The 19,469-nt window shown below is 38.2% G+C and overlaps 1 protein-coding gene across 1 annotated transcript; it reads left to right on the forward strand.

Moving 5' to 3' along the window:
• Positions 1–7,026: 7,026 nt before the first annotated feature.
• p4htmb (prolyl 4-hydroxylase, transmembrane b) lies at positions 7,027–18,135 on the forward strand. The gene is made up of 9 exons (XM_088338268.1): positions 7,027–7,678; positions 9,804–9,885; positions 13,257–13,447; positions 13,540–13,636; positions 16,133–16,295; positions 16,437–16,622; positions 16,802–16,892; positions 17,027–17,150; positions 17,434–18,135. Exons 1-9 carry the CDS (start codon positions 7,358–7,360, stop codon positions 17,634–17,636), a joined length of 1,458 nt encoding a protein of 485 aa, XP_088194394.1. The 5' UTR covers positions 7,027–7,357; the 3' UTR covers positions 17,637–18,135.
• The last annotated feature ends 1,334 nt before the right edge of the window (positions 18,136–19,469 follow it).

Here is a 19,469-nt window from a genome sequence, read left to right on the forward strand (position 1 = left end):
ATAAAGTTGCAGCCATGAGTGCCTGTACTCCATGAGTGGAAGATGTCGCTATATGGTAAAGTCAGAGCTGTATCTTAAATCTTAAATCAGAGCTGTATTCCGAATCTTAATCAAATGTTTCAACAAGTCTCAATTATCATTGAAAAAGTCAACAGGCAAGTCAAGTCATGAGGATAAATTTTAAATCTTACTCAGACAAGACTCACTAATTATATTTAATTTCAGCCCCTCTGCAACTCACCTTATATGCATGTCATTATTTATTTATTCATTAATTTATTGTTAATAATAACTCGTTCAAGTGTTTGTACTAGCATGGTATAACTATGCAAAAACACCTGTAACTTTGCTTTTAAAATCAATCAATCAATCAATCAATCAATATTCCGAAGCCATATTCTTCTAGTGGGAGGTGGCTAGAGTCAAAAACACACACACATTGACCAAATATTTCTTCCCTTTTGCTCTTTCCAACCTGATACCAAACAATAAGCCCACAGCACAACAAGGGGTGAGTTGCTGTGCCATGCAACCTTTCATCAGGAGAAAGGTCTGACAGCATACACTGGTTTACCCCCTCCGCACCAAATGCGGCAAAATCATTCCTCCCTATCATTTTCCAGCATGTTAAACCATTTTTGGGCCTTCCTCTCATTCTATTTCCCAACACTTCTGAGCTACATACTCTTTTAGTCAAACAACCTTCTTCCATTCTCCATTCTTTCCAAAAGTCCAAACCATCTCCGAACATTTTCATCAACCCTTCTCAGAAAGGTCTCTCACCACACCAGTTCTTTTCCTTACTTTCTCATTCCTAAACCTATCAAGTCGTGTCACTCCACACATACTACGCAAACATCTCATTTCAAAGACATTTAACCTAATACGGTCATTTACTCTTAAAACCTATGCCTCTGAGCCACATATCACTGTTGTTAGCACCACACCTATACATCATAAAATCTTCACTTTACATCAATTCGCAGATCTCTACAGTTTAACAATCTGTTCAGCATACCCATTTCCTTGCACCCTTTGCCCACCCTGTTTTTTTATATCCTCCTCCAACCCAACAACTGCTGCCACATACAAACCCAAATACTTAAAAACATCTACCTCTTACAAATGTACATTCTGCATTCACATTAAGCTTCCTTCTCTTACACACTATCAAACTCCACTACTAAGGCACGCAGTCCTGCTGCAGAGTCAGCCACTACATCAGTGTCATCTTCAAAAAACAGCTGACTTACATGCAACCCACGCTCACACACTATACCTGCTCTTACACGCACCACCCCATCCAAATACAAATTGAACAGCCAAGCTGACATGACCCACTTTTACCAGAAACTACTCACTCACTTCACTTTCCACTCTCACACAAGCTCTACTGTCCTCATACAAGCTTTGCACACCAACCAGCAACCTGCCACTCACCCTATATATCCTCAACACTTGCCACAAAGCCTCCCCATCCTTCCTGTCATGTGCTTTAAATCCATAAATGCCCAATACACCTCTCTTCCCTTCGCTATAAACTTCCTCCCCATCCATCCTTCGCATCCTTTTTTGCATCTCAAACCACTCACTTTAAACAATTTCCTTACATTTTATATATACTTCCTGATCATCACTCTGCAACCATTCCTCAAATGCCTCTCACTTTTCCACCAACAAAATACTTGACCATAATGAAGATGGTTAAGTGAACAACAGTTTGCTAAACCTATAGTTCGCAAATTTTTTGGGTAGATGCTTCTCCTGAAGTAGCTCAAATACAGCACCTACATCATTTGGTTGCCGTTGTTATTGGTGTAAAGCGTCCTCCTCTTGAAAGATGAACAGTACCACAACATGGACTGAGAGCAGCGCTAGCATTACTAGGTGTAATCATTAGAAGTAGGATTTAAATAGGCTCAGTCAAAGACTAAAAGATCTGCCTTGCGGAAGTATGCATACATTGCGGGCTAATTTTGATAAAAACTCATCATGTATTTCAAGAAACTGATTGTGTTAACATTTTCTCAGCTATACATCATATTTTCTAAGATAACACAGTAAGTCATTACTGCTGAACTATTTTCATATCTGGTCAGCAGACTACTCAGGTGTTGTTAAGGGGCCAAGAGGCTTAAATGTGTAAGGGATCCATGAACCGTATGTGAAATATTTCTGTTAAATCAAAATCGCTGTCAAATTATACATTTTCCCCGTATTGTATCCGTTTTTATCCGTTTATTTCGGAGGTTACCCTGCACTTTGAGCACAGGAACGGTTCAAGAGAGATTGCAACACAGAGTACAGAAGGAAAGGAACATGTATTTATGCATTTCTATCACTGTGAGGGAAATTATGGTCTAAGTGTGCCTTTTATACCATATTCTAGACTTTTATATCTTTATACGTTTATATATATTTACTCAAAAAGTGTGTAGTTACATTTTTGAGTTGTTTTCGGGAGCGAGCACCTTCAAGATCAAGAGCAAACGTTTACCAAGCCAGACAAACTTTGTCTCTACAATTTGGAGGCCACTGGTAGACTCCTATCTGTTATCAAACAGGTGCACAAACTCCTTTTGCTAACCCATCTACAACTTCAAGGCCACTGGCAATTTTCTCAAGTGTCCTATCTATTTTCAAACAATGAACTGCTATGATATATCATTTATTTTACTCTCACGTTGTCTAGCGACCAACATTAACACTGCATTTAAATAGGTGATTCTGTCTAAACCAGGGGTGTCAAACTCATTTTACCTCGGGGGCCACACGATAGAACAAACATTCTCTCGGGGGCCGGACTAGTATATTAGAGAGAAAGAAAAAGAGAGAGAAAAATAAGACAAAGCGAAGGAGAGAAAAGAGAGAGGGTGGGACAATGAAAGAGAGGAAGGGAGAAAGAGAGAAAGAGAGAAGAGAGAGGGAGAGAGAATGTGAGAAACAAAAAAGATATAAAGACAAATAGTGAGAGAGGGGGAAAGAAATAGAGAGAAAGAATGATATCCAAAGAGAAATAGAAAGAGAGAAAGGTGGAAGGAGAGAGAAGAGAAGGAGAGAAAGAGAGAATGGGAGAAAGAGAGAAGGGGAAAGCAGGAGAGAGCGAAAGAGAGAAAAGGAAAAATGGAAGAGAGAGCAAAAGAAGGTAAAAAGACACAGAGAGAGAAAGAGACAAAGAGAAACAAAGAAAGAGAGAGACACAGAAAGTGAAAGAGAGAGACACGTAGAGTGAGAGAAAAAGGGAGGAAGAGAAAGAAAGAAAGAGAGAGGGAGAGAGAGAGAGAGAGAGAGAGAGAGAGAGAGAGAGAGAGAGAGAGAGAGAGAGAGAGAGAGAGAAATAAATACAAGTACACCGTCTTTGTGAGAGGCACCTGTCTTTGGCATCATCAAGTGGACATATTTAGACCTGCAGCTCGTTTTTTTCTCTTGCGCTTCTCTGAGCGTTGTCTCGCGGGCTGGATTCAATCCCTTAGCGGGCCTGATCTGGCCCCCGGGCCGCATCTTTGACACCCCTGGTCTAAACCAATCAGATTCATTTTCTGTGTTCATATAAACCAATCAGATGTGTAATTTCTTTCTTGTGTTTTAAAACAAATGAGCTTCCTGAAAAAGGAGTAGGGTGTTCTTCCTTGAGCAGATTCTGGAAGCGTGTACCTCCGATGGAAGGGGCTATCAAAAGGTTTCCGATTCAGAGTGTGTTCTTGTCTTCTTTCTACTACAATCTCAAGTTTTAACGTTGACAATCACTGACAGAACAATCTGAATCAGTCCCTCAAAGCTTTGCACTTTTTGTTCCCTAATGCCAAATTTTTACATGTTTTTCAGGGGTTCTGTGTTGTTTCAGTCAACATTGGTTAGAGGTTGAATTGTAAATACCGGTAGTTAAAAGTTGTTGTTTTCAAATGTTTTTTTTTAATAACACTGAATAGTTAATAATTATAAATTTCATTTTGTTGTGTAGTTTGATTTACAGGGATTTTGTGTTGCTTGACTTTCAAGTCGCTTAATATAAAATAGTTGAAATTATTTTAAAGTTCACTGTACACTCTCCATAGTAGCCTTTTTTTTTTCACTCTACGGTGTAGAGTGAGAAAAAAATAAAGGCCAGTATGGGCACCACCAGGCTGTTCTTGCCCAAGACACACCACAAGAAATGGTGCCCTTACCACCCGTGTGGTTAATGGATCAAACCAACCGACCGACCAACCAACAGACCAACCAACCAACTATTGAAGACAGTTAACAAAATTCAGAAATCATGCCATTCAATACTCAAATATGTTTATCAACAAAAATAAAAATGACAAATCATAATACTGGGCAGTGCCATTTAATAAGCTAAAAATATTTACTTTGAGCTGCACTGGTAAAAGACGCCACAAATTGAAAATGTTTGCGCTTTGGTGTCATCTTGTGGAATCTTTAAAGACTTATGCAACAGCAAGAGTGTTGCGTTACAGCCATCTTGTGGCTTCTATTGAAAATGACTTTATACATCTTAGTGCGGAGGATGGAAAACGTTCCTTGAGATAAGAGGTCATTTGTTATGCAACATTTTTTTCCTGCCACATGACTTAGTGGGAATCCAGCAGTTAAAAATAGGGCTTAGTAGTGCACTTGGCAAACATGCAGTGAGGAAAAACCTGCACACAGGGATGCAGAAGCAAGTATGTGACAGCAAAATCATTACAAACTGCGCTATAATTGCACTTCCTCAATATGTACGACAACAGTTTGTCCTGTGAGGACAACCTCATCAAGTTCACTGATGTCAAAGAGGCGGGGCTGATCTCTCAAAGCAACCCACAGACAGGAGATGTGGAGGCTAACGACCTGGTGCACTAAACCTGAACACATAACAAAAGGAAATCATTATGGACTTCCGAAGGAACAGGAGTGACCTGTTCCCCTTCTACATCTACCAAAAGTAGAGTCCGCGCATTCAGGTTCCCGGTCGTCATAGTTTTCAATAGTCTGTCCTAAACAGCAAACACCACAGTCATTATAAAAAGGCTGGACTTTGATCGCACATCCATCGAGATCCTGCTGAGCTAGAACATTTCCACATGGTTCGGGAGCTGCACTGAGGCAGATAGAGGTAGTCTGCAGAGGACAGTGAAAGCAGCACGGTGCATCACTTCCTCTCCTCTCCGTGATGGTTTAGTTCCTTAGCAAAGCCCAAAATATCATGTTACAGTAAATCCAGGTGCCCGGCTGTTTGAACTGCTGCTCTCTGCAACAAAATGAGAAAAAGCTTCTTCCTGAAAGCCAATACCACCCTGAACTTCCATCTACAGCCTTCATGAGCATAATGTTCTTACAACTACCACTGTGAATATGCAAAAATTAAATATATTATTAACTCATTCAGTGATATGTTTATGTTAAGAGGCATTGGGTGCCAAAATCTAAAAAAAAAACGTTTTTCTTGTGTTATTTAAAAAGATTTTTAGAGAAGGTTCAGTGCAGCTTATCGGTAAGTATAACAAAATGTAGCTCTTTTGAAAAAGTTTGGAGACCCATGGTTTAAATATCGAAGGTATCACGAATACAAAAAAAATGCACTAAAGTGAAAGTTCTGCTTGAAATGCAACCTTTCACAAAAAGCTGTTTTCTCAGAAGTTTCCTTGGAAACGAGTATTTTCAAGAAACGTAGCGATATTCAATTGTTGTTAAACAAACAACGGTAAAAGCTAGTGACATACGTTTTTTTCTAATGAAAGATGAGGGTTGAAGCTTTCAATGCCTTTATAGCTACAACACAAAATTTTCTGTAGGCCTTCTAAAATGAGTGAAAATGTCAAAATTTAGTTGGCACCAGTTCTTTCTTTCCATTTGAGAAAAACATACGTCATTGAATGAGTTAATATATTGTTTTTTTTTAACAAGTTAAAAAAAAAGTGGTTAGCGCGTGTGCAGCACAGTTCTGAGATCATGGCTTCAAATCCAGCTCTCCCCGTGCTTGCGTGGGTTTCCTCCCACATTCCGAAAACATGCATGTCAGGTAAATTGCCGGTCCAAATTGTCCCTAGGTGTGAATGAGCGAGCGAATTGTCTGTCCCTGTGTGCCCTGCGACTGGCTGGCAACCGGTTCAGGGTGCCCGAAGATGGCTGGGATGGGCTCCAGCAACCCCGCGACCCTACTGAGGATAAGCGGTACAGATAATGGATAGATGAATGCAGAAGCCCTCCAATTCTGCTATACAGTGGTACCTCTTCTTACGAATGTCTCTACATACGAAAGTTTCAGGTTACGAAGCACGTGAATGGGAAAATATTGCCTCAAGTTATAAAGGCGTTCCAGGATACAAAGTCAAAAAATACAGGTATGTACACGCTGCTATCAGCCGCCCTGAGAATTCGCAGAACGTAAAAAACTGTCTATCTCATAAAAGCTGCCAGGAAACCCGGCGTGCATACACGCTCCCAGCATGCTCTTCGTGTCACCATCACAGTGCCGAGTTCAGAGACGAGGAAGAGGAGTGGTCCGGGCAAGATAGCGGGGATGTGGACGTAGCCATCATTCAATCAGCCAAAATTAAAGACGTTCGAAAAAAATTCCATTAAGTTAATATGTGGAAAGGAATCATCCAGAAAAAATGTTGACAAGTTGGGCTATCGCTACTTCTGCCTTGTGCATTTTTGCCTGATTGTCAAAAGCTGGCAAAAGCAGAGGTATTTGGATCTGGGTTTTTTTACAAGAAACGCAAAGAAAAAGATAAATGAATATTTTTTTATTTCTTTTTTTGTTGTTTTTTATATTATGTGCCTCTCATTTAGTTTTTTGTGCGGTCATCAAATTTTAACCCATTTGTTTCGTGTTCTGATGCTCTTTTATGATTTATTAAAAAATATGTACTGTACTTTTGCGGGGCTTAGCGCTTTCACTTTTAAAATAATAAGGTTTTCAGGTGTCGAAGCTACTCCCACTGTCCTTGTATAACGACAAAAAAGGCCATTCGTTGATTCCTTTTCGTTTCACAAGAGGGCAGCATTGCATCGTGTTCGGACTGTCGCACTCGCGATTACATTTCCAACGATTTACTACATATTCGCACATGGACAAGCCTGTTGTGTGTCCAATCCTTTAGAACAATCCGAGACCTCAGTTTATTCCGCATTGGGTGCCAATTATTTTATCGGTGTACGGGATGGGGTGGGGAGTGCACTCATCCATAACGGTGCTGAGGATGCGCATTACGCTCTCCACCAAAGGGAATTGGTGCAGTGTAAACAAACCGAATGCGCAAGAAACTAACTATGAGCTCTAGCTTTAAGATCGGTAACGGATTTGGGGTCGCCAAAAAGTCAATTCCCTCCGTTCGATGGGCACGTTAAGGACCACTTGAGTGCCGCGATGACCGAGGAGAAGGAGGGCACCAACACAAGCGCGCCCTCGCCTTCGCGGCTTGGCCGGCCGCCCGACGAACGCCTCATCCCCGGTCCGAAGACCAGTGTGTGCTCCCGCTCCTACTTCGTGGTGGTGATGGTGTTCTTCCACGTCTATATAATCAACGTGATCGCCCTGCTCTTGTACGTGCACTATAGCAATGAACAGGAGGACGCCAGGCCGGTTCCTCCTCCGAGCGGGGAGCAACAGAATACACGCTCGCTGCGTCCGCCGAGCAAGGAACCTTTGCCGCGCGACTTCTCTCTTCCACGCGTGGAGGGCATCCGAGTGAGTTCTCGCTTCATCTCATACCTGTCAACCACGGCCAATTGTTCCCCTTATTAATCATGCCAGTTGCTCTTATTAAGCCATTACAATCAGGGTTGGGTAGGGTTACCGGTACTTTAACTGGATTACTTTCAATTACTTTTGGATTACTCCAATACCAAATATGCTAATAAAATACAAATAAACTAAATATGAATAAAATTATGACTCACAACAAGTGGTAAGTTTTCTCTCCTGGCTTTGATCTCTTTGATCTCTGGCAAAACTAACATAAAATGTGACAGAAACAAAATGAAAATAAATCCAAACTGCTTGCCAACATCATTTTTGCCGTTCCATGTATTCCGTTAATCCCCAAGCCTGCACAAAATGTAGTAATTTTATTCATATTTAGTTTCTTTTGTCTTTTATTAGCATATTTGGTATTGGAGTAATCCAAAAGTAATTGAAAGTAATCCAGTTAAAGTAACCCTACCCAACCCTGATTACAATACTTACAAACACAACGTGGTACCTATTTACTCACAGCAACAAAGATAATGTTGAATAAAAAGAAGGATCATTTGTATAAACAAGTTCATTTACCAAGTAAACAACACAAATAGTTATTTCAGCATTATTCTCAGTTCTTTACTGCAAAAATACAGTACAGTACTAAAAAAATGCAGAATACTTTACGTACTACAAGTATCATAGAAAAATACGTATTTAATTTTCTTTATTAAGCAATAAAAAAGCCTACAAACACAACACGGCACCTATTTACTCACAGCAAGAGAGACTATGTAGAACAAGAAAACAAAGCTAATTTGTGTATACAAGTGTATTCACCATGTAAACAACACAAACATTTCTTTGAGCATCCTTCTTAGTTCTTCACTATGAAAATACTGTACAGTACTACAAAATACTACAGCAAAAAGTCTACAAGAATCCTGTAAAAATACTTTTTCAATAATTACAAACACAACGTAGCACATATTTACTCACATCAAGACATACTATGTAGAATAAAAAAGATTATTTGTGTAAAGAAATTTATCTACCAAGCTAAATACACAAAGTTCTTCAGCATCTTCCTTAGTTCTTTACTATGGAAATACTACAAAAATACTACTGCAGTAATACTACAAGAATCCTTCAAAATATTACTGCTGAAATGATACAAAAATCATACTAAGGAAATACTACTGCAAAAATACCACAAAATTATTATTACATAAAAGTACAAAAACTACTATCAAAATCCTACTACAGAATTACGACAAAAATCTAACGACACAAACACTATAAAAATACTACAATAAAAATACTACCGACAAAATATTCTAAGAAAACTAGAAAATACTACTAAAGAAATACTAAACAATACATAAGAAATACTTTAAAAATCCTGTTGTGGAATTACTTCAAAATTTCCAATACAAAAATATTACTAGAGAAATACAACAACAATACCACAGAAATACTTCAAAAATCCTACTATGGGAATACTACAAAACATACTACAAAAATACTCCTGCAGAAATACAACAAGAATACGCTAATGTCTTCATCATTAATGACTGCAATTCACCATATGAAACGATAATGAGGCTTACAAACACAAAGCGGCACCTATTTACTCACAGCAAGACAGACTATGCAGAATAAAAACTAAGATCATTTGTATAAACAAGTTTATTTACCAGACAAACAACACAAACAGTTATTTCAACACCCTTCTTCGTTTTTTACTACGGAAATACTACCAAAAAATACTACTGCAGAAATACTTCAAAAATCCTGATACATAAATAGTACCAAAATGTATGTAAAAATCCTACGACCGTAATACTACAAAAATACTACTACGGAAATACTACTGCAGAAATACTACAAAAATAGGACAGAAATCCGACAAAAATTATACTACAAAAATACCCCTGATGAAATACTACAATATTATAAACAGCAGAAATACTTAAAGAATACCACAGAAATACTTTTTAAAAATTCTACTATGGAAATACTACAGAACATAGGAGAAGAACTTGCGGACGTCTACCTCAGTTGACCGGTATGTATTTTTTTACCAATGTGTAATGTGAAACTCTAAAACAGCACTGCTTTATTTATCTGACAGGTGGGACACGTTCACAAGGTGTCATTGGTACCTTTCAAAGTCCATGAAATGAGAACTTTGAGTATGAAACCTCTGCTCTTTGGTAAGCAAATGCAAGGGCAGTACCAACAGACTCTGTTTTTGGAATAATAGCAATGTTCATGATCCACAATTTGGGGAATGCATTTGCACGATACAGTAGTTATTGGAATGGCGCGTGCAAAAAAGCATTATAAGTAGAAGTGCAAAGACTAATCTTTTGACTATTGCAAATTCCGGCCTACGTGCTGCTACTTTATTGTACCTTTTAAACACTGCGGCTTTAAGTACTGTGCGGTTTCCTTTTTTTTGTGGCCACAACGAGGAAAACAGCGAGCTGCTCTTTTCCACAACGCACATGCTTTAAATACAAAACACCGCGGGGAGGTCTGTAAACATTTATGACCAGCTTGGAGAGAAACTAGACAGAGTTTTTTTTAAATGGGAAGTTTGACAGTACTTTTAGATAATATCAACACTATACTCATTAAACAGTGGCTTGCGAAACTATTTGGCCCCCTTGAACTTTGTGACCTTTTGCCACATGTCAGACTTCAAACATAAAGCTACAAAACTGTAATTTCTTGTGAAGCATCAGCAATAAGTGGGACACATTCATAAGGTGGAACACACTTTATTGGAGATATGAAACTTTTTTAACAAATAAAAAACAAAAAAGTGGGTAAAACCAGCTTTAAACTTCTCCACAAGAGTATCTCGGACCTGCCTGATGTGTTCCTCATTCTCCCCGATGCTCTCTGCGCTTTAAACAGACCTCTGAGACTATCAAAGTGCAGGTGCATTCATACAGAGACTTGATTACACACAGGTGGATTCCATTTATCATCGTTAGTCATTTAGATCAACATTGAATCATTCAGAGATCCTCACTGAACTTCTGGACAGAGTTTGCTGCACTGAAAGTAAAGGGGCTGAATAATTTTGCACACCCACTTTTTTGTTTTTTGTCTGTCAAAAAAGTTTAAAATATCCAATAAAGTGTGTTCCACTTAATAATTGTGTCCCACTTATTGTGGATGCTTTACAAGAAATTATAGTTTTATATCTTTATGTTTGAAATCTGAAATGTGGAAAAGGGTCACAAAGTTCAAGGGGGCCAATAGTTTTGCAAGCCACTATATTTAAACTTTTTCAGACACAAATCAAGTCCCCAATATAACATCTGAATTGAACAGCAGTTCAATCCATGTTTATCAAAAACGCTACACTTCTCTTTCCGTATCATCGGTGTAAATATCCGGGCGCTGAATTTTCCTTGAATCCTCAAGGAACGATAACAAATGAACGGAATTTGGGCCATTACCGCAACAATGAGCAGTGACAACACAAAAAAAAAACCACTTCCATTGTGTTGCAATCAGGTACTGTTTTCAGTATGGTTGCCCTGACTCTGTTGTCCAGAAATATAGGGTTCACATTTTACATGACAGCACTCATTCATGTTTTTATTTGACATAACAGTAAATATGTACTTTTTATTCGCCATCTCAAATTGCAATGTAACTGTCCCAGTCATATAAAAAAACACTTTCTTTGTACATCTGACCCAATTTAGGTACCCAGATGACATAAGTGCATCTGTTGAAGGAACAGAAGCAGCAATGCGTGAGTAAATAGTCAAGTGGGTCAGTTGTCCTGGAGCAAAGATGGACCAGCGCTTCTTTAGTTAGATAATTCTCCACATTGGAGCTTAAAAATGAGATGCAGAACAAGATTTAGAACAAAATGAAAATAAAATTAGATATCTTGGAGGGGGGGTAATCTATTAAAAATGTGGACAATTTTTTTCCCATCATGGTTCTTGAAGCACACTTTTGAGTGAATGAATGAAAACTTTATTCGAACATTAAAATAAAAACAGAACAAAAACAATAACAAAATAATGTTACATAATATGTTTGAAAAGGGGTAGTAAGAAGCAAATGCATATATTCCCTACCCTTCACCTTCCCTTAAATACACCAATGATATAACAACAATAGTATTAATATTAATAATAACAGTTATGATATAACAATAGCAACAATATCACAAAGTTAACCATAGTTCTAGACGCACTATTCCCAATCTCTCGTATCACTCATACCCAATTTTCTTCATCTCTGTATTCCGCTAGGAATGTTTTTTTGCATTTGAATTCGAACAAGTGAATAGTTGGACATTGTTTGATCTTGTCTTGTTAATTCTTCCAAAGTTTGACTCCACACACAGACACACACATACTTTTCCGGGTGGTTCTCACCTTTGGGATTATGAATTTATTACAGTCCCTTAAATTATAATTTCCCTCTTTCCAAATGAATAATTTATGGATGTTTTCTGGCACTATGTTTTTGTTGAACTTAAATAGCAGTTGTGCAGTGAAAATTTTTACTATCATCCAATTTTAATAATTTGGACTGCAGGAATAAAATATTAGTATGATCTCAATATCCTACCCTGTGTATGGTTCTAATTGCACGTTTTTGGAGGATAAAAAGGGGCTGTAGTGAACTTTTGTAATTATTGCCCCAGACTTTTGCACAATATGTTAAGTATGGCAGAACTAGAGAACAATATAATAAATACAATGCATTATAGTTTAAAATGAATTTGGCTTTATTAATTATTGAAATACTTTTAGATACTTTAGTTTGTATGTGTCTAAATTGTGTTTTCCAGCTAAATTTATTGTCTATTATGACCCCTAAAAACTTAATTTCTGATACAGCGTTTATTGCAGCACCATCCATTTTTACCTCTAAAATTTGATTTGCCTTGTGATTACCAAAGAACATTACTTTGGTTTTATTCAAATTTAAAGATAATTTATTTATATCCATCCATACTTTTAGGTTAATTAATTCACGATTAATACAGGTTACCAAATCAATGTAGTTATAATTTGAATAGAAATATGAATAGAAATGTTAGTGTTGTCTGCAAATATTACTATTTTTAATAGTTTTGAAACATTAAAAATATCGTTAATATATAAATTAAATAACTTTGGACCCAGGATAGAACCCTGTGGTACTCCACAACAGATGTCCAAGTATTTAGATGACAACTCTCCCATTTTCACATATTGCTTCCTCCCTGTCAAATAACGTTGAATCCATTGCAAAGCCACGCCCCTGATGCCATATCCTTCCAGTTTATTTATTAGTATATTGCGATTAATGGTATCAAATGCTTTTTTTTAAGTCAATAAATACCCCGATTGCATATCTCTTTATTTCTATGCTATGGGTGATTTCTTCTACTGCATCAATAATAGCTATTGTTGCTGATCTGTTTGTTCTAAAACCATATTGACTTTCCTTAATCAATTTATGTTAATCTACAAATCGTTCTAGTCTATTGTTGTAAAGTTTCTCTAATATATTAATTTTTAACTATTTTTTTGCTACAAATGTGTGCGTCATTGTGCAGAGATCCCTGGGTTCTTGTCAGAAGATGAGTGTCGTATTGTGATGCAGCTGGCACAGCTAAAGGGTCTGATGGAAAGTCAGTTAATGGTGCATGATGGCCAGGAGGAGTTAGCCAATGAGCTCAACCTCAGCCCGGAGGAGATCTTCAACCTTCTTGATCTCAACCAGGATGGACAGCTGCAGCTCCATGAGGTGCATGTCAATGTGTGGGGTGGGGAGGACACAAGCCTCTAAATATCTCCATCCTGGCTCGATAAACATGTTCTGTGATTTAACATTGACAGATACTGACTCATTCCCGAGTGAGGGAGGGCATTTGGCTTACTCCAGAGAATTTGCAAGATATCTATACTGGGCTCAATGCAGACAGAGATGGGAATGGTAAGAAGTTTTCCAGTAAATTTGATTTGTTTAGTGTCACACTAATCATGAGTAAATACACTGTTGGATAATGCAAAAAAAAAAAAAAAGCCAAATGAGGTCACAAATGGACCGATTCCTTCTTGGATGAATTTGATCACACATGCAGGGAATAGACCGACTGAAATCAGAATTTAGATTTTTGTGCCAATCCGAATAAGTCTTTTGCATCTGTGGTCAGCAACCCTCGGGCGTGCACCAGTACCAAGCCGAACAGAAAGAAAAAAAATGTTGTCTTATATTTTTGTGTTTATACCGGATCTATGTGTACATGTTTGCATACGCATCATAAGTTTTATGGTAGTAAATGGTCTGCATTTTTTAGTACATTATCGATTTACGGAATGATAGATCATTTGACAATTACCTCCGACCACATTTTCTCATCATTGGATGCAATCAATACAATTCTAACCACTTGACAACTAGGATTGTAGTTAACTTAGGATGACCATTAGATTTTATCTCATCATTACACTATTTTGACTCAAGTTTTTACAACCATGTGATGGGGCTTATGGAAAAGATTTCAGCCATAACAACAAGTGATTACACAGTGGATTTGGGCAAATTATCATTATCACGAGGAGTTTGTTATACATTAAAACGGTCCGTGGCTCAGAAAAGGTTGAGGACCACTGGTTTACTTGACCGGTGGCAGATGAACAACCCTGTTTACATTGTATTTGTGAATAATCTGTATGGAATGTGTGGAGCACGAGTGTCGTAATTATACCGATAGATGTAATTTCCCCGCTAAATCTGAAAGATATGAGGGAGCAAGTCCAAGCATGATTTTGTATACTACCAACAGAACCTTAAAATTACATCTTAAGCTAACAGGGAGCCAATGCAGGTTAGCTAAAATAGGAGTAATGTGATCAAACTTTCTATCTTAGTTAAAAGCCTCCCTGCAGCATTTTGTACCAGCTGAAGGCTCTTGATTTTGGACTTCGAGAGACCGGAGAGTAGTGCATTACAGTAATCGAGACGGAGGGTAACAAACGCGTGAATTATAATCTCCGCATCCGACTGAGACAGCATCGGGTGAATTTTAGCAATGTTGCGAAGATGGAAGAAAGCTGTTCTAGTAATATCCTTAACGTATGTTTGGACAGATCGGGGTCAAATGTGTCATCTACATTTTTGACTGAGTCACTCTCTTGTCAATGTTCAGAGCAGTTTTTGAGAACAAGTCACGGCATTTAGATGGACCCATAACTAACACTTCGGTCTTTGCAGAGTTAAGGCGCATGAAGTTGAGTGACATCAATTCTTTTATCTCAGTGAGGCAGGCCAAATAGAGGAACTGATTATGCGCAGTAACATGCACAAGTATTCGATCAGTGAAATATTTTTATTTCCATGATTAATCAAAAAAATGAAAGGACTTAACAAACATTTTTAACGGACTATTTGCAGACTTATGCTGCATTGCTGCTTTAAGAAAAGTGGGAAGTCGGATGGTACCAGATCCGAACTCAAAGCGTTCCACGTGAATGTAAACATCAAGATGGCTGATCGCGAAAAGTTGTTAGTATTTTGTTCATTAAAGGAAAAGGAAAAACAGCGGTTGAGGTCAATAGCGCACACTGTCATCGTGTTAATCATCTTTTACCACGGTGTGTTTGTCCATTGGCATCACCATTTTGTAGAGTGAAGTCAGGTTGAAGTACTCGATGAAGTCGGGGTGCATATTTTTTTCTCCGAACTTTGCGACTAGGACCTCCCACTTCGAGTGTCATTTTATCGATATTATCCTAGTCGGAGGTTGGATAACTGCCACTTTTCTGGAATACAGCATAAAACCAGGATCAGATTCTTGTGTCCATTTACATGCCTTATCATAATACAAATATTAGAAGAATTCTGATCGTAATCGGACTATTCCCTGCATTTTGACATTCCAATGTTTTGTTTTGTTTTGTTTTTAAATAAATTTACTTTATTTTTAAATACATTTTAAAACACGTTCTCTGGGGGTTTATACTAAAATAACTTAAATTCTGGTTGGAAAAAAAAACTGTCTATTTTGAGAGGTTGAACTCAATTTCAGGTGTTTGAGATAAAAACCAGGAAGGTGGGTCAATAAACTCATGTTATGTATATAATTCCCACTTTTACACGAATTGGGTTATTTTCTCTCCAATTGTTCTTAGAATGCATGACAAGGTGCCAAATAATGTGGTTTAAGGAGATGTATTCTGAAAATAACATTAAAAAACTGACTTAACATCCACTGTCACATAAAAAAAAATCAGACATATGTGTAAAAAAATTGTTTCATTTTTTAGCCTTAAGAAAATACCATGTATATTAAACCAAGAATTATGACATCGTGGAAATAACTGAATAAGAGTAATGAGAGACTACTTTAAAAACAAAGCCCTTATATTGACTCTCATGCTGCAAGTGTATCTAAAAAATGAAATGAAACATGATTTTTATGTGTTGAAGGTTTGCTGAGTTTAGAAGAGTTCAGGCTCCTGAGTCCTGATGCATTCCAGCGCTTTCTGTTGCAACAGGGAGTTAAAAGGAGCCAGCTGGTGAGAAACAGTAGGCACACTTGGTTATACCAAGGAAAAGGAGCCCATCAGGTCCTTCAAGATATTAAGAATAGGTGAGGCCTTCTCTAGTTGCAATAGGGATTTGTTGCAATGTCTGTACTGAACTACAGACCTGCAGTTAAGCCCACATTCAGATTCACTTCTAACTTTTAAATGTTCTGATCTGAGGGTATACCAAATTTGTGAATGTTAAGGGTGACTCTCCTCACCGGCCTGCCAACCACATTGGTGGACCTTAGTGAGCCGCTGCAGGTGGTACGCTATGAGGAGGGCGGGCACTACCACGCCCATCACGACAGCGGTCCCTTTTACCCAGAAACCGCTTGCACTCATACGCGTCTTGCAGCCAACGCCTCCACCCCTTTTGAGACATCCTGCAGGTGAGGCCACTTGAATCACATGCATCCTTTTGTTGTCAAAAGTCTGCTTTTTGTATTCTTTTGCAACAACTCGCATGTTGTTTTGTATGACTTCACATGCGCTCAGTAGTAGGAGTACGTAAATGTGTGTTTGAATCACCCACCTGTGTTGTTTTGAAATTTGTGCCTCGCACATTCAGGTACATCACTGTTCTCTTTTACCTGAACTCTGTTGACGGGGGTGGGGAGACTGCATTTCCTGTGGCAGACAACAGGACCTTTGATGAAGTGGTGAGTAATGTCTATGAGTCTGTAAATGTGAACACACAGATTTAATTAACTCTTGTGTTTATCAACTGTGCATTTGTTAGAAAACATTCAAATTCATTCCCACTACTTTCTTGAAGCATGTGTTTTTTTTTAAGTCTCTCATTCAGAACAATGTCGATCTCCTGGACACCAGAAGGAACTGCGACAAGAGTAACCTTAGGGTAAAACCGACCAAAGGGAAAGCTGTCTTCTGGTACAACTACCTTTCTGATGGGAAAGGTACGACGCTACTTCTTGCCTTTGCGCCACAATCTAAGTTCAGTTTTCCTGAAACGCTGACGCTGCAACATTCTAGTACTTTGTATTATGAAGGAACTGATAATAAACATAAAAATACAGAACCGACATTTAACTATATATGTTTTTTCCAAAAAAATAATTCTCAATTGCTACTTTTTGGGGAAAACATTCTTTCATTATGTTTACATGTAAAGGTGTCATCCTGCAGGTACTGAGTCATTTTGTCCGAACTCTTTAGTTTCATGTCATTCTTCCCCTGCAGGATGGGTTGGAGAGCAGGATGAATACGCTCTGCACGGAGGCTGTGTGGTCACCCACGGCACTAAGTGGGTTGCCAATAAATGGATCAATATTGATCCAGATTACCAGCGGCAGGCTCGCTACGAGCAGCTAGTGTCCCATCAGCCAGAGGATGAGGATGATGAAGATCTGACATTGAATTCCGATATTCATCAAGAATTGTAGCTCAGTATCCAGCCTCAACCCCCCAACCCCTCCTCTCTTGCACACGAAATGTTTGGTGACCACAAGATGTAATCAGGGAATGAGGTCACAGTGGTTTTATGCAACTTTTAAGGCACTTTTATGAAATTTTGCTTGATAATGTTATCCTTCTATTTATTGAATTGACTGTGTGTTGTTAGTTAGACTTCCTAGTTTGAGAATGTTGCACTAAAAGTCATCCAAAGGAGCTGCAAGATCCTTTTGCATGAACTAGCTACACGTAATTTAATGTTGCTATACAACTGCACTTGTTTGAAACTAAAACGTTTTATTATACCTCTTTATTGCTGCCATGACCAAAAAAAGTGTGACGCATGATGCCTTGTCTCGGTTCCTGCGATACTTTATTTTTTTTCGATTGTAATACATAATGTATTGATCAGATCTTCTATTTTAGTCGTATTTTTTCTATAATCTGCACTATATATTTCCCATGAATAATAAAAGTAAATCAAGTGTCTGTGTCACTCTGTGTTTTCTGGGGTTTTGGGGTTTTTAAGGGTTATTGATCTATCTTCGTTATTCATTATCCATTATCCGTTATCGGTCAGTTCATAATACGCTACAAAGCCTACATCACCATTATCAGAGGGAAAATATAACTTCCCAAAATGTAATCAACAACTAAAGTGACGCAACAGTGGGCCATAAATTATTGGTCCTTAGTCATAATAATGTTTACAATGACATCATCCCTTAATACACGCAAAACCATTTGAATACACCATATATACATTTTGCTCAGAAATCGGGTTGATCCATTGTATCCATGCTTTAGTGCAAATGTTTTTCCAAGAGAAATTGATATGACATAGCCTACAAGAGCCAATGCAAAAGCATATGCAATAACTTGTTCAAAGATTTTCACGTCTGGTGCTATTGGAGATATTAATATAGCTAACACAAAAGGAAACTTAAAAGAGAGACACAGTCAAAAATAACCAAAAGGGAATCGTGACCAATAAAAAAATTAAGGGAATAAGCATTTTTGCTTACCCACTTGGGATTGCTCCAACAACTGCAATTGTGTATTTTCTATTTATGTGACCATAATTTGATATTAGTGTTGCTGCGGTAATACATTTTAACACAAAAATGTCAGAATACTATCAATATAATACATGTTTTACATAACATGTTAAGTGAATTATTGTAAAACTTTTTTTTCTTGTCTAATGCGCAAATCCAGAGAACCCCATCTCAATGGCTGACTCTGCATGTTTCCACTGCAAGATCAGCACCAAGCGAAACCGCTGATGTGCCAACATGAACACTCCAGAAAGTGTGTCCTTGTGTCAACCGACTGTGATGAGCTCTACTGGGATGGGATCTGGCAGCCCTGGGCTCAGAGAGGAGTTGAGCTTTCCGCATTCAGAAACACCAGGGATACAACACTCAAACCGAGTGTGGGTAGATGTGTCTGCGGCAGCAGGGGGCAAACATCCTTCAGAGTCTTCATGAAAAGGGATAAGGAAAAAAAACACAACCTTTTTAATATCATTTTAAGATTAAAGGAAGGATACAGTATGTATAAAAGGCAGTTTAAATTACTTTTACAATAAATCCCTTCTCCCATCTGTGTGGTAGGCTTCCAGTTGCTCATCGAAGAGAACCTTCAAAAAACAGTCTCAAAATCACTTTTGAATGAATAGACTGATGCCCAAATACATCTTATTTACATTTACTAGTCTCAATGGGCCATTGGAGCATGTTAGTGCCACCACTGCCACAGCTGAAGTGTATTCCTGCACAAGAGGTTCCGGCAAGTATGTTCCCACAAAACCAAACCCAGCA

Source organism: Urocampus carinirostris, chromosome 6 (assembly GCF_059441175.1).
Source record: "Urocampus carinirostris isolate Australia breed hairy pipefish chromosome 6, RoL_Ucar_1.0, whole genome shotgun sequence".
Taxonomy (NCBI): Eukaryota; Metazoa; Chordata; class Actinopteri; order Syngnathiformes; family Syngnathidae; genus Urocampus; species Urocampus carinirostris.